Raw genomic sequence first — 16,674 nt, 5'->3', positions numbered from 1 at the left:
AAAATCGGCTCTCACAGATATTTTTTTATTTATGGGCCCGTCTCTTGAGAGACGTGCAGGGATGGGCTGTGAGGGGCGATTTTTTTCTTTCGATTTTTTTCGTTGTTTGTGAAGAATTTTTGAACAAATAGAGTACTTTTGTTCCATTATCTAGATCAGCGCCACGTAAACAGTTGCTTCGAACATTCATCTTGATCACCTTGACGCATACTCTTGTTTTGGGCCAACAGCCACACCACAAATTCAAAGTGTTTGGCTAGATCTCTGGCTATTTAAAAACAAACGTGTGGATTCTTTTTTTTTTTTTTTTTTTGAAACATGAAATTTATTAAATTAGATTAAAATTACACGGGGTACGTAATATCCATAGAGTCTCCTATTACAATAGAATTGATAGATTGCAGAATTGTATGATCCCATACTGTTGTCGTGAGTCTCCCTATGAAACAATCATCCGCTGCTCGGTTTGCTAAATCATCTGCCGCTTGATTTGCTTCTTTGTAGACGTGGCTAACGGTATATTGCTGAATTTGGACGAGCCTTTGTTTGATCTCTGCAACCTGGTCAGATATAAAACGTGTGGATTTGTGAAGATGGTGCACCTTTTTTTTTCTTTGAAATGGATGCATGGTGCACAAGATTTGCTAACTACATGTGGTATATGTTGATGAGGTTAATGGAACGTTAATACTTTTGAGGCTGGAAAGATTAGAAGCCTGGAGCATGGTCTAGGCGTCTAGCTAATTCTCGGTCAAATCCATGCAGCCTAGAGTATAGTCTAGCTAATTCTCGGTCAAATCCATGCTATAAATCACACTTAAACCATGACGTTAATTCAAAAAATTCAAATTACCAATGTTTCAAATGAGAGCTTGAGTTTTGTGTGTAACTTCGAATTACTAATTCTGGTTTCTCAGTAGACATGTATTTTAAACTGTTCCGTCTGATATTAATTGCCCTTTACACTTTTGTTATAAGAATTACCAATGGATGTCATATGCAAATTTAGCGGCTGTAATGATTTTATCAAAGTCGCTTATTCCCAATCCTTGCAAATTGATTTTAGTTTTCTCCCATATCTAATATAATTTCCGCCAGTGCCATCCCACACACTCCCTCTCACTCATCTTCACCCCCTTTAGCCCATAATCATCTTCTACTTTCCCATAAAAAAGTTTTCCTTCCGGCAATTGATTTTGTGTTTTTATAAATATATATAGTTACGCCAATTCTTAGAGGTACGGTGACTGTTAGACTTTGAATGAAAACCCATGAATCATGGGATATACACTTCTCATAAAACTTTAACCTTCATGGCTATTGCACAAAATTGTTAGTTTTAGAAATCGATCACACGCTAAAAAGAAAACAGAATTAGCATGGAATACCGCAGTATGAACTATATGTGGGTTCACCGATGAGATCCAGAAGATGACTAGAGTGTATGGATTTTACTGTATGCTTTAGTGTAGCAAAATCAATTGAAATAAACTAAGTGTACTTCGATAAGACTTGCCTCGTCATTTTCGCCAATAAAATCTTTCGTTGCCATCAAATTGTATATGCCACACACTAAATTCTCCAGTAATATTAATAGAATGTGGTACAGATTAGCAAGAGGCTGGTTCAAACTAATGATGATTCCCATGGCTTCATCCTAACTTCTTCAAGAGTTTTAGACCTCCTGTTTTTTCTTACAAAGGTCATCTAGGGGATGAAATTGCACAACATGAAGGATAGCTCTTTGGGGTTTTATATCTATATCCTGGGGAATATCATACCAAAAATCAATGAAGGATGGTTAATTCACCTTATGGTATGAAAAGCTTTCAAATGAATGATTAACTACGGTCTTTACGTAACCACATGAAGATTTCACAGCTAATGTCATTTAACTAATTAGGCTGTACAGGTGCAAGTAGGGATAAGATAACCCCTTGCGATACAGTTAAAAAAGGTAAAGTTTATACAATTATTCATGAGGTTGTTCTGACAACGAGGAATCCAGACCCCTCCAGTGCTTCCAAATCCACCATCACTAATGAACAAAGAAATAAGAAACATATATTATACATGCGCTAGATTGAATCCAAAAAGTTGCATGTTTGTGAAAATTAAGGGTAAAGCACGACAACATAAGCATTAAACTGTAAAACTACTAGTTCAACAGGCTTTATACTAGTACGAAATTTAACTTCCAAGTAAATTCATGGCTGATGCAGACACCAATAGTTTAAAAGTAGTCACCAGTTCGAAATTCCTTGGTGGTAGCCAATCACTGCCATAAACACATGTCGTCGACAAAGCCAAAGAATCCTAAAAGCATATCCAGAACTCTAGATGGAATCAGTAGATACCCCAAAAATCCAAGGAATAGACGTAATCTTAGTTGAAGATGTTTTAAGAGAATTTAATTACGCAACTGGATGAACCTCTTGGAAGCATTAGTAATTCTGTAGTAATTCGCAATCTGTTTCTTCTTAACAAAGTACTCCTATAAGAAGTTTTGACGATTAACCTTTGCAAAAATCTTGCATTTTTCAAAAATAGTTCTACCACATACATCTCCCATGGGTCTCCACAAAATTCCAGGAATTCAAGCACCTTGAGATGCTCCAACCCAGACACAATATTCGGACCCTCTGGCACAATATTTAGCTTCCAGCTGTCATCCTTGTTGGATTGATAATCATTTCCCTAAATAATAATTATTCCAAGGAAATTATTAGTGATGCTAAGCCTAAAAACAATATTTCATCCCTCTCCTAGTATCCTTCAATATTTTGATTAGCATACAAAGAAAATATATTTTGAAAGAAGGTTACTTACATTATGGAAGACAAGTGATTCCAGCTTAGGTGAGATTTGGAGCAACCGCAATAGTGCTCTGTCAATTGAAGAAGGATAACTCCAAATGACTACCAAGTAGCTCAAATTATGAAACGTAGGCAGCTTCAGTAAGAAATGATCATCCGTAAGAGCTACTGCCTAATCATAATGCAGAGTAAAGAAAATATCAGTTGTAAGCAATTTTGTTATCCATTGTAGTAAAACATCACGAAGTTAATAGTCATAATTTACACCGTGTCAACAGATAATTGGGTATGCAAAAGAAGCATACCTTAAACAGTCTATCATGAACTCTCAGATGCTTCACATTGAAAAGCTCACCAAGAAGCTTAATTGAATTAGAAGCTTGTTCTGGACTATTACTTTCAGAATTTCCAGCTGCAGGATGAATTTGTGCATTAACCAGCACCGGAAAGCTACACAGAACATGTTTCTTTACAAGAAAACGGGTATAACTCAAGTACTCTAAACCCGGTGCATTAATATTAATCTCGCCACAGGGAGACTCAGTAATGCATAAACGCTTTAACGTAGGAGAAGAAACACATAAATCATCAATGCCGTCCCATGTGCATGAATCTAGGCTTAAGTCTTCAAGAACTGGACAATTTGACAAAAGTTGCTCCATGAAGTACTCATCCTTAATTCTGACAGAGTGAAGCAAAAGGAGCTTGAGTTTAGGAAAATGCACATATTTAGGAAGATTGAGAACAACCCGCACTCCAATACTTAACTTAATCAGTGACTCACAAGTAAAAAGACTTGAGGGAATTAGAAAGGGTGAATATACATCCGAATTTGTCAACAACACCAGATCTATTTCTTCTACTTTACGTTTTGTAACAGAGGATATCCACGAATTAATATTATATTCATCTTCAATGTAAGTAAGGAGAGAAAAGTACTTTATAGTTGACAAATCACGAAGAATGAACATTCTATCCATGAAATTCACAAACTGCTTGATATGTAAATCGCTGTCTTTGGCTGGATCAGAAGATAACCCATGTGTAATTTTCAGAATAGGAACTGAATTCCATACAAACCTCCAACGTTTAGCTAAAACACTGGTAGCAACGATACGCTCGAAAGGAAGGAAAGATAGGATATGGCAGTGGAGGGGACCATCATTTTATCTATTCCCACGAGTAGTTTCTTTTTCTTAACCATGACTTTGATGATCTTCATGAAAAGCAATACATACAGTTAGTAGATAGAATAGTTCACTTGTATTTCAATCAAAAATTGTCTAATTGAAAATTGGATGCAAATCAAGACCCAAAATTTGCGAAGCTACTAAAAAAGAATTAAAGGGTTCTTGTCAACTTTACAATAGAAAACTGGAACTCGATTACTGCTGACCATCATTTTTATAATCAACTTGTAACTGGGTTTTTCTCATAAGTTGTAATTGACATAGTGTTTATTTGACAACAACTCATTAAGTTAGGGTTTAATTTTTCAAAAAAAGTTTGATAATAAACAACATTTGATTGAGTAAATAAGAACATACCTTCTTCTCTTAACCAGGTTCAATAGAGCATCAATCCCAATGTGGGAGAAGTAGATTACAGAGTTTGATTGTAGCAGTGGGTTATGACGATGAAGCCGAAGTTCTGAAAGTATTTTGAAAACAGAGGGTTGAAATTCGGAAATGCTCAACTTACCAAAGGCCAAGAGTGCCAGAAGGAGTTAGCGCACTTTGTCCATCACACATTCACGACCACTTCACAGCCGTGGGGAATGGGGGCAGTTTCCAAATAATAAACAAACAGCTATGTTAAATTGGATTCGGCTAACTAAGCTTGTTTGTAGATTAATTTATTCTCCTGACGCTATTTTGGTGAAACTTCTTAAAGGTAAGTATTTCCATGATATTAATCCTCCAAGTGATGTTCAAGTGAAAATGGTTTTTTGTTTTCCAGTGGTATTTGTCAACGGTTGGATAATGTTAGGATATTTCATTTCTCGGAGATGGGAAATGGGATAATTGGAGTTTGATATTCAGGTTTAGACCAATACTAGCATTTGGTCTAACATTTGTCCAACGTTAAGGTTTGGTACCTGGACCAGATGTTGACCGTTTATGACCAGAAGTTAATATTTTCGTAAAATAAAAATGTTTTAAAGATAACGAGTTTACAAATGTACCCTTGAGATGGTTTATTTGCTGAAAATAGGTTCCTTGAGATGGATTTGTAAAAATAACGAGTTTACAAATCAACACCCTTCTTAATTCTTCTTTCACAGTTCAAAGTCAAACATCACCGGCAACTCAATTAGGGCATACTCCATTAATCCCATGCAATCTACTCGATCCATTAATTCCATTACCAGCACCATTTTCTACGATCAACATCAACTCTAAGATTCACTCCTCTACAGATTTGACAAAACCCCAACCTCAATTCCATCTTTGTTCTTCAATTGCATCAATCAGAACCCTAAATTCTTCCTCTTTGTGCATCAATTAATACTACCAGTAGCCGAATCGTTGTTCCTCATTAACGGATCTACTCAAATCCCTATTCCGCTCTCAATTCACGGTCATCTCTCAATTTCAGATTCAGGTTCATCTTCTCAAGTTCAATAGCAACAACACTGTTCTTTCCCTGTCTCAGATTCAAAGCAAAAATCTATTTATTTAATTTCATCTTCTCGAGTTCAAATCGGAACAACATCGAACCCATCTCTCCAAGAGTATCTTCCGACAATGGGGTTGAGAGAGATTTCCGATTAAGACAAACTTGGATGCCGAGATGAGGAAAGAAAGAAGATAGAGCTGCTGATGAAGATGAATCAGAACGAGAAGAGCAAAGGTTCGGATGTGGCTCAATTAATGAAATCTGTGTTCGATTTGAAGGATGGGATCTGTTAATTGAGAACATAGATGACGAATGATGAGTATTCTGTGTTTCGAAGGGATATAAACAGTGGGTATAAGCTATAATCAGAGTTAGAGAGTTGGGTTGTATCTAAATCCACTCTCACGATCAGTCTAGATATATGATTCTTCAGGAACGAAATTCATAGCAACCTTGTTACGAAGACGCTTTGAAGGAATGATTGCTACTTCTTCTAAGATCTTCTTGTTAGTGTGAAAATCTAAAGTCATCCTTGAATAGTACCTCTCGATAACCTGACGAGAGCATTTCTTCACGGTTTTGGTACGAACATGCCCCATGTTCGCTGCTGCTGCTGCTACGACTCCCTTGAGAAAGTGATGGAGGTCTTCTGCAACGAGAGAATGAAGAAAGCAATCGAAGGAGGCGCTTGGGAAGAGAAACAGTTTGTTACAGGGAATGATGGATGATTAATTTTGCACCATGGATTGTCTGTATTAAGAAGTTAAGAAGAAGTGGAGATTTTTTGTAAATATTAAGAAACCAAAGGGTATTATAATAAACTCTTTAATAATTTAATTTTTCTATGAACCTTAAAAGAAAGTTCAAACATAAGAAACTCTGAATTACCGTTTCCCCCAATCTTTCTGTGTTTGTATCAGCACCTGAATAACTCCACCAGTTGAAATCAACCCCTTTCTTAGATTGATTGATTCGTTTCAGCTTATCACCAGATAACCCCTAATCCAAAGTTCATCACAACTAATTCCCAAAATCTTCACTCAAACAGAATCACAACCCCAACTATCAAATTCAGATTGTTCTTCAACTTAAAACTCTAATTCAATTCAAACCCATCTCATAACAACATCTTAGAACATCGATTTCATCTTTTAATAATTCTCTGAGTTCTTCTTCCAAACCCCAATTCTTCAACTCATCACCGATTCGCCTTCAAAACTTCAATCAAACATATACCCATGACTCTTCATCTAACCATAACTCTAATTTCCTTCCTTAAATCTTCAGAACCTAAATCATCTCCATAAACCCTAATCTTGATACTCTCAGATTCACCTCGACTGTTCTGTTTTAAACCTCACAACCATACAATCTTCTTCATCATCTAGACATCTTCATCAGTTGATTCTCATCAATAAAATCTCACTCACAACTCACAAATCTCCGCAGAAACACCAGCGAGAAAGAACAGAGAAAGAGGAGTAGACTCAGTAGAAGAAGAAGAAAAGAGAAGAAAAGAAAAATGAAAGAGAAAATAGAAATTCCTCTCCCTTATCGATTTGCTTTTGAGTATCCGCTAAGGGTGCCCTGAGAAGACAAGTCGGTTGCCTTGAGAACACTTTAACGTGAAATGACCAATTTACCCTTCACTTAACACAGCAGTTATCTTCTTCGTCCGATGATGTTCGAATGACAATACTAGTTTCGTATTTAGATCGTTGTTAGATTAATTCCTATTAATTAACGTTCATGTTAAACTAATCGAGTTATTATCGGCTAATACATTTCTTGACTAGTCTAATATGGTTTACGAGCTTGAGGGTCCTTACCATATATATCTTTAAAAAATAAAATTACTTACATCATCCAAGGAAAGTGATTCCAGCTTAGGCGAGATTTGGAGCAACCTGAATAACGCTCTGTCAATTAAAGAAGGAGATCTCCAAATCACTACCAAGTTCCTTAAATTATGAAACGTGGGCAACTTCAGAAAGAGATGATCGTATGTAGGAGCTAGTGCTCATAAGGTACAACAAGGGAAATATCAGTTGTAACTTCTAAGCATTTCTGTTATCAGAAAAGAAAGAAAAAAAGAACAAAGACATAATTTATAATTTGATATCTTGTCAACATATAATTGGGTATGCAAAGGAAGCATACCTTGAACAGTCTATCACAAACTCTCAGATGCTTCACATTGAAAAGCGCTCCAAGAAGGTTAATTGAATTAGAAGCTTTTTCTGGACTACTAGTTTAAGAATTCTCAGCTGCGGGCTCAATTTGTGCATTAACTAGCACTGGAAAGCTATCCAGAACATGTTTCGTTACAAGAAAACGGGTACAGCTAAAGTACTCTAATCTCGGTGCATTGATATTAATCAAGCCACAGGGAGGCTCAGTGATCCATAAACGCTTTAATGTAGGAGACTAAATACATAAATCGGCAATATCATCCCATGTGCATGAACCTAAACTTAATTGTTCAAGGACTGGACAATTAGACAAAAGTCGCTCGATGAAGTACTTATCCTTAATTCTGACATCTCGAAGAGTAAGGAGCTTGAGTTTAGGAAAATGCACAGATCTAGGAAGATTGAGAACAACGTTCACTGACATCCTTAATGTAACCAGTGACTCGCAAGTAAAAAGACTTGAAGGAATTAGAAAGGGTGAGTATTCATCAGGATGTGGCAACCACAGATGGATCTCTTCTACTTTACGTCTTATAACAACAGATATCCATGAATTCATGTTATAGTCATCTGAAATGTAAGTATGGAGGTAAAAGTACTTTATAGTAGACAAATCACGAAAAACGAACATTCTATCCATGAAATTCACGAAATGCTTGTTATGTAAATATCTGTCTTTGGCTGAATCAGTAGATAGGCAATGTGTAATTTTAAGGATAGGAACTGAATTCCATATGAACCTCCAACGTTTAGCTAAAATACTGGTAGCAACGACATGCTGGAAAGGAAGGAAAGATAGGATATGGCAAAGGAGGGGATCAGGTAGTTTGCTAATCCTATCCTCCTCCTCTACCCCGATCATCGTATCCATTCCCTTGAGTAGCTTCTTTTTCCTAAACATGACTTTGATGATCTAATTATAAAAAAACTCGTTAGTACATAGAAAAACAACACAATTAGTAGATAGATTTCAATCAAAAACTCGTCTTCGTAAGCTGTCTAATAATAAATTGCATGCAAATCTAGACCCAAAATCTTCCAAGGTACTACAAGTAATTAAAGGGATTTCATGAAATTAGGTATCAGAGAAAAGTTCAGTAGTTTTTTTTTCCCTATAAACATCTCAACTTTTCAGTAGAAAATTGAAATTCCATTGCCACTAACTAACCATCATCTTGCTAGTCACTTATAACTGGGTTTTTATCATAAGTTGTAATAGACAACAAAAACTCATTAAGTTAGGGTTTAGTTTTTCAAAACAGTTGCACAATAAAAATACAACATCTGATTGAATAAATAAAAACATACCTTGTATTGGAAGAATGCAATACAGAGCAGGAGATGCAAAGGGAAGAAAGAGATACGAATGAGAAGAATGAAAGTAGAACAGGAAAAAAAGATTATAGAGAAGAAGAGTTGAATGATTAAAAATTGTTGATCGATAAAAAGATGGATTTTGGGACAACAAAACTAGTGACAATACCCCTAGGTGACCAACTTAAAGGAACAAAAAAACCACCCATATTAATTTTAACAAATTAAATCAGTTTCATTAAATAGTGACACAAAAACCCCAGCTCAAATAATAATTAGCAAATTTAATTTTTTTTTTACTTTGAAAACACCCAAACGTATCTTTCTTACGCAGCGATACTAGATCTCACCAGCAGAAACTTTATGCTTCCCCGACCACACTAGCACCTTCGTATTTCACCACCACCACCACCTTCGTCCGCCTCCTTCAATTCCATCACCACCTTCGTTCCCTTAACCCTTAATTGTTGAAATTAGGATTGCGATTTTGACTTCAGTTGAAGAACAGAGATGGGTTGGTGACGAATTGATGATTGAGATCGATTTTTCAAGGAAGGGATGATGGAGTGGTGACGTTTCTCACAAGGTCTAGGAATTAGATCTAGGAATTAATTCCATGGTGGAAATGAACTACCGATGACGATATGCTCGTGTTGGGAGAAACGGTGGATTTAGAATGATAATTTGAAAGTTTTGAAGTATTAAAAAATCTTATCATTTCACTGATTTTTCAATTGAGTTGGATACCAGATTTCGTTTTGTTTGACATTTCGTTGGTTTTTATTCTTGAGAATTTGATTTTGATTGTTACTGTAAGGATTTATTGACTTGGTAAAAATCTTATTTCCTTCTACTTTTGATTGTTACTGTAAGGATTTATTGACTTGGTAAATTTAATTCCATTTACATGTTTGATGATGAATTAGATTTATTCTTGAAAATGTTATACCAAATAGTAGTGAGATTAACTTGCCGGGTGCAAGATTTCGTCCCTTGTTTGCTCTGTGTTGGTGGAAATGGGATATGAATATCACAGTTAGTCTTATGTTGCTTGTTGGTGGATTGATTTTTCTAATAGTAGATGAATTTTGAACTGAAGTTTGTCTAAGTACTTTAGTCTAAAATGTTGAGATCAATGAAGTGTGCATTACTGTCTCTTAGTGAGGTCCATTTTATGGGCTAACTTTTTAATTGAAGTCCATGCCAGTTAAAGAACTGGTTAAGGAAAGTGTACAAGTTGTTTGGTTGTGCAATTATTGAAAACTTAAGTTGCGTTTCCACAGTTAACTTAGCAGTTGACATTATGTGGTTTGTTAATGTTGAGCTGCCATGCATACATTTCAAAGTCATATTTTGCAGTTCAATCTGATAGTTATCATCTATGGTTAGAGTGGTTAGACTAGGTGCCCCTGTTGAACTTGAAAACTTGTATAAGTACCACAGTGTGGCCCTCTTTTGACTCCTGCACCGACACTTGTGTGCAGCGTAAGTGAAGGAGGCATCTCCCTAAAACATGCTCTTTTTAATTTCCGAGTACCTACTTGAGATGATTTGAGCATATGGAAAGAGAAAAGTAACTATTCTATTCTTGTTGGCCAATATTCTTATATCTTATTACTGATATGTTGGAACTGCTTGTGTTTGATTCAGGGTGTCAGGTACTCAGTCAGACCCATCAAATTGATGCTAGAAAGGAGAGAAAGATGGAGACATTAAGGACTGCTCTTGGGATGAATAAAGTTGATGAAACTTCTTTACTACAGGAAGAAGGGAAACAGGAAACTGTTCTGGAAACAGTGGAATCTGATTCTGAAATTAGGTGAAGGAGAGGGTCCAAAAGAAGGTTTAATAGAGAAAAATGATGGCTAGAATTGAAATGGGAAGCAATTGCAGGTGGTGAATTGGATTGTGGAGCTGAGTAGAGTCAGCTAGGAGATGTTGCTGCCGCTGCTTTCAGATTGGCAGTGTGCAAGTGTAGCTGCTGGTATTGTTGAGATGGTTATGGTATTGCAGTGATGGGTTTGATATGGTTATTGCAGTGACAGGGTCTTGTGACGAGTTTCATTTGATGCTGCTAGTAAGCTCCGGTTGCAGCTGAAGTTAATATTATAGAGAAGGTGGTACTGGTGTTGGCTTTGAGTTGGTTCTCTATGAAGAATGGTTTGAGCTGATGCTTGAGAATGGTTTTTAAGTACAGTTGCAGGTTGAGAGTGTAGAGAAGAACTGAGATGCCTATGTTGGTGGTGATTATGAACTGAGCTGGTGATAATCAGAATCCATGGAGGAACTGGTGTTGCTCTGGTTGAATTAATATGGATATTGCAGGTCCAGTTGAAGATCAAACCTGAGATGGAGCATTTGTGGTGTTCAGGTATGAGCTTGAACTGAAATGGAAGGCAGTAATGCAGTATGGGGATTTGAAGTGAATTTGTAGTTGCAGGTGCAATGAAGTGCTAATACAATGAGGAATTGCCTGTAAACCTAGATGGAAAGATATACCAGGTGAAGCTGAGTAATGGGTCTTGAGACATAACTGGTGGTATTGCTGTTGAAGCGCAGAAACCAATTATGGTTTCATCTTATTTATGATGAAACCAAAATCGGTTTCATCGTATTTCAACAATGTATTTCTATCCATGAAGATGTATAATACCTCTTAAAAAATTTCTTGCAGGTGATTTCTCACGAAACCAAGATGAAACCAAAATCGGTTTCATCGTATTTATGATGAAACCAAAATCGGTTTCATATTTATGATGAAAAAAATTGGTTTCATCGTATTTTTGGGAGGTGGTGGTGGTGGGCGGTCGTGGTGCTGGTTTTGGTCGGCGGTGGTCGACAGTGGTGGTGCTGGATGGTAGGGTGGCTGGTATTGGTGGTGCAATTACGTAGTATCGGTGGTGGTGGTGGTGGTGGTCGGTGGTGGTGGTGGTGGTGGTCGACAATGGTGGTGCTGGATGGTGTAGGGTGTGGCAGTGGTGGTGCAATTGCGCAGTAGTGGTGGCGGCGGCGGAGCGGTGGTGGTCGGTGGCGGGCGGTGTGGTCGGTGGGCGGTGGTCGGTGGCGGCGGGCGGTGGTGGTCGGTGGTGGCGGTGGTGGTGGTCAGTGGTGGCGGCGGCGGGCGACGGCGGAGCGGTGGTGGTCGGTGGCGGCGGGGAGGTGGTGGTCGGAGGTGGCGGCGGTGGTCGGTGGCGGCTGTGGCAGAAGGTGGCGTTGGCGATGGCGGCGGTGGTCGGAAGTGGTGGCGGTGATTCTCGGTGGCGGCGGTGCTTATTTCTTGTTGGGGGTGACAATATAATAAGAATTAAAGTGTGGTTGATTTTTGTTTTTGTTGGGGTGATTTAAACTAGAAGGATAATATAGACGGTTTATATTAAATGGGGTTTTTGTGAACAATTTGTTTTGTTGGAGTTTTTGTATATAGATAATGACACCTTTGGGGTTATAACTCGCGGACCGTTGGAACAATTCCATATGCCTGTTTACACAACAAGCCTTTACCGATACCTAAAATAACTAGAATTCCAAATAAAACAAATACTAAAATATGGTAATAACTATGACTTCTAACTTAAGGATGTGTGTCCTACCTGTTAAACCAGATACAATATAGTAGCAGCAACCACAATGTACGAAAACTGGATTACAGAGTTTGATTATAGCAGTGGGTTATGACGATGAAGCCAAAGTTGTGAAAGTATTTTGGAAACCGAGGGTTGAACTTTGAAAGATTCTACACCTACCATGTTTTGTTCCGGGTAAAAATCCCGCGAGGAAATCTGATGGCCAATAGAGAAGCTTCTCTACCATCGAGATGTGTCCTAATACTGTACTAGATAATAATGGGCGGATGGAAGCGGTGTTGGAGTCGGCCTCTTATCTACGTACTAGTTAGGATTTTCAGTCTGCGTTTTGATATTGTTTGTTTCAATCCATGGCTTATAGGCTCTTTTAGAACTGATGCATGTTCTAGCAGTTTTTCATTATTTGCAAGTGATTCAAAATTCAAGTGAGCTATATGCATCATCTTTTACAGAATATGTTTCAACTTTATGCAATTCCATTATTACTGAGTCTTTCCAGTTTAGCTCCATAAGACTTGCAAAACGGTACCTAATGTGCTCTTGGTGAGTTGGAGGTATGTTTTTTAATCAAGTATGTGTTAGTTCATGAGTAATCTGCTAGGTATTATCATATTTCCTGCATCGTTTGCTAGTAAGTACATGTTATGATGAATGCATCGAGGTTGCTAAATGGTGAATGTGCAATGTTTTCTAATTGTTCACGAGGTTGATTATGTAGATCTTTGAAGCTGGGGATGGTTAATCTATCACATGAACTGTGAGACCTACATTGAGGGTGATCTGCTAAGTTTCCAGTTTGCTCATCAGGTTTAGGAACAATGGGTGAAGATTCTGGCGACACAACAATGGGGACCACTCAATCCATCGTCACTGATGAACAAATTAAAGAAATATAAACATATACAGTATTACAGATGTGCTTGGTTGAATCAAAAAGTCGCATGGTAGTGAAAGTAAGGTTACAACACAGCATAAGCATTAAATTACAAAACTAGTTTAACACGCTTTAACTACTAAATGATGCAGACACCAATTATTTAAAAGTTTTACTCTCAAAGAAACAACAGGATCCTGGAAGCATTTCCAAAACTCTAGAAGGAGAATCCGTAGATGGCCCAACATACAAGGAAAATACATAAGTTTTGCTAAAGAAGTTTTAGGAGAATTCAATCACACAACTTGATGAAGCTCTTGGAAGCATTAGTAACCTTGTAGTGATTTGCAATTTGGTTTTTCTTAATAAAAAGTACTCCTATTAGAAGTTTTGACGGTTAACCTTTGCAAAAATCTTGCACTTCTCAGAAACAAGTTCTACCACATACAACTCCCATGGGTCTGCACAAAATTCCAGGAATTCAAGCACCTTGAGATGCTCCAATCCGGACACAATAGTCGGACACTCTGGCACAATAATTAGTTTCCAACTATCATCATCATTAGATTGACAATCATTTCCCTGAACAGTAGTTATTCCAAGGAGACTTGTCAGTGATTATGCAAAACCTATAAACAAGTATTTCTCCACCTCAGTTTGATTTGATTGCCATACAAAGAATAAATGTTTTGGAAACATTGTTACTTACATTATGGAAGACAAGTGATTCCAGCTTCGGCGAGACTTGGAGCAACCTCAATAGCGCTATTTCAATTGAAGAAGGATAACTCCAAATTACTACCAAGTCGCTTAAATTATGAAATGTAGGCAGCTTCAGTAAGAGATGATAATTTTTAAGAGCTATTACCTATAGTCATCAGGTGAAACAAAATAATCTCAGTTGTAAGTCATCTAAAAACCATCATATCATTAAAAATAAATACAAAAAATTATTGTCAATAATATATATGGTGTCACAGATAATCTGGTACTCGTACTACAATAGAGGCATACCTTAAATAGTTTATAATGGCATACCTTAAACAGTTTATCATGAACTCTTAGATGCTTCACATTGAAAGGCTCTCTAAGAAGCGTAGTTGCGCTAGAACATTGTTCTGGACTACTACCGTAGATACACAAAATAGGCTCACCACGTGGCTGCACATGAAGGCACGAAATAGGACTGAAGAATCTCACTCAAAGATCCCGATTAGTGACTTGTCAAATCAAATGTCAGAATTACCTCGCCACCAACTAATAACACGAAGCACGAAGAGGAAACATCCTAAAGCGAAGTATCTCGCATAAGGAATCTAAAATGCAAACGAATTAAATTGGAGTACCCACCAAGACACCGGCCACGAAATAAAGGTTGGCGAAATAAGGTTACTTGCCTGAAAAGATAATTGGCGAAGTCAGTAAATTATGGACCAAGAAAAGAGACAGCTGTCCCGACAAACACCCAAAGTTGCCAGCGAAATAAAGGGGGAAACTTTATGGAAAATGATCTGGGCGAAGCATAAAGCATCTCCACGAGATCCAGACGAAGTAAAATGAGCTGTACGCCATTAGGGTCGGTTGGTCTATAAATAGGGGTCCTTGGGCAATATATGAGGGGGCAGATTCTTTGGGGAGAAGAGAGCTTTGCTTGGAGTGAGAGATTAGGATTTTCTTATACTCAAGAACTTGTATTTTTCACTACTTGGAGTGGTTAATCAATAAAGAATTTCTTATCCAAAACCTTTATCATGTCTTAGATCTGTTTCTTTTCTTACTTGGGTGTTCTACTGGATTTTCAGTTAGTTACATTTTGGCGTCCAGAAACAGGGACTTAGATCGGGGATTCATCCTCATCTAAGAGTTTGACAAAGGTTGAAATCGTTTTAAAATTGTAGAAGTTGGAGATTTTGGCGAGTTGTTTTAAAATTAGGGTTTTGTAGATCTTAAACGATTCATTCGTAGTTAAGACTAGAAATATAAGAGAGAGAGAGAGTAATCCTTGGGTATTGCATCGGAAGATTGAAGGCAAGAAATTAGTCGGAAGATGTCAAACCAAAGATTAGTTGATGGCAAGGACACCAGATCGAGCGAGACACGTGATAACAACGAGGAGGGGCAAACGTTTGGAAGCGAAAAGAGGAGGGAGAATGGAAAGGGGAGAAATATCGGTTGCAGGGGAAAGACAAGACGCGAACCTATGGCGGAATAATCAGACCAGTGAAGATGACTTTAAGGAAGGCTCGATACACACTTCTGACACGGACACCGCTATAGAGGAAGAAATGACCCATGAAGAGTTGGAAGAAAACATTGACGAGGAACACATGACGTTGGATCAGCTAAGGGAGACACTTCGCCTTGAACGGGAACGAGACAGGGATCTAGCGGAGCAGCATGCTCGACTGATGAGTCCAAACGCTATGTGGGCACTACAAAATCGTCAACTTAACAAGGAAGCAGCGACTGACGCCATGGACTCGGAAGGAAACACGATATCTTCAGGAGAAGAAAGGACACGACAGAGGAAGTACGACCGCGAGGACGACGGAGGAGAGCGACGAAGGAGACAACGAAGAGAAAACAGTGAAGAAAGAGATCAGAGAAGGGCGTTGGAGGAAACGAGATGGGAAGATCAAAGACGAAGGTATGAGGAAGAAAGAATGAACGAAAACGATAGGAGGCGTGAAGAGGAAAGGAAACACGATGTAAACCAAGGACACGAGGAAGTAACCAGACGTGGGGGAGGAAGGCTTAGCGTAATGAGAGGCGACCATCATGAAGTAAATGGAGGAAACCTGAACAAAGAGGTCTTGATTGAGCTACGAGATATGAGGACACTGATAAAAAATTCGTGAAGAGGTGGCAGGGTGCAACTGGCAGAGGCGATAGAAGAGGCAGATAAATCTCCATCCACCTATGAAATAATGTATACAGGCATTCCTGAGAAGTGCGTGCTACCGAAATTTTCAAGCATATTCAGCGGATCGGAAAGTGTTGTGCATCACTTGAAACAGTATACTTTATCATTGATGTAGTGGGGACGAAACGAAGCGGTACTCTATAAATATTTCCCGGCGAGCTTGACCGGCGAAGCGTTGGCATGGTTCGACGGGTTACCAGAAAGGTCGATTTCATCATTTAAAGACCTACAGAGAATATTCGTAAAAACGTACGTAAGTAACAACCTGCTGAGGCCAGGAATCGAGACCTTGTTCAACCTAAGGAGAAGACCAACCAAAAGTTTGCGAGGACTAGTAACGAGATGGAGGACA

The 16,674-nt window shown here is 38.2% G+C and overlaps 3 protein-coding genes across 3 annotated transcripts; 1 reads left to right on the top strand and 2 right to left on the bottom strand.

The window, feature by feature from the left end:
- Window positions 1-2,054: 2,054 nt before the first annotated feature.
- LOC113271829 (F-box/LRR-repeat protein At4g14103-like) lies at window positions 2,055-3,982 on the bottom strand (the record flags this gene model as incomplete). Its single annotated transcript, XM_026521752.1, has 3 exons — window positions 2,055-2,697; window positions 2,830-2,988; window positions 3,122-3,982. Coding segments are annotated over 3 exons (1,317 nt in total), but the record flags the coding sequence as incomplete, so codon positions are not given.
- Window positions 3,983-7,862: 3,880 nt separating this feature from the next.
- On the bottom strand, window positions 7,863-8,528 carry LOC113271828 (FBD-associated F-box protein At4g10400-like). Its single transcript, XM_026521751.1, has one exon. The coding sequence runs from the start codon at window positions 8,526-8,528 to the stop codon at window positions 7,863-7,865; it is 666 nt and encodes a 221-aa protein (XP_026377536.1).
- A 6,940-nt stretch (window positions 8,529-15,468) lies between these two features.
- On the top strand, window positions 15,469-16,257 carry LOC113271826 (uncharacterized protein KIAA1211 homolog). The gene has a single exon (XM_026521750.1). It carries the CDS (start codon window positions 15,469-15,471, stop codon window positions 16,255-16,257), a length of 789 nt encoding a protein of 262 aa, XP_026377535.1.
- The last annotated feature ends 417 nt before the right edge of the window (window positions 16,258-16,674 follow it).

This window comes from Papaver somniferum, chromosome 4 (genome assembly GCF_003573695.1).
Source record: "Papaver somniferum cultivar HN1 chromosome 4, ASM357369v1, whole genome shotgun sequence".
NCBI classification, from domain to species: Eukaryota; Viridiplantae; Streptophyta; class Magnoliopsida; order Ranunculales; family Papaveraceae; genus Papaver; species Papaver somniferum.
Note: the sequence above shows the minus strand (reverse complement) of the source record. Positions and strands in the feature narration are given on the sequence as shown.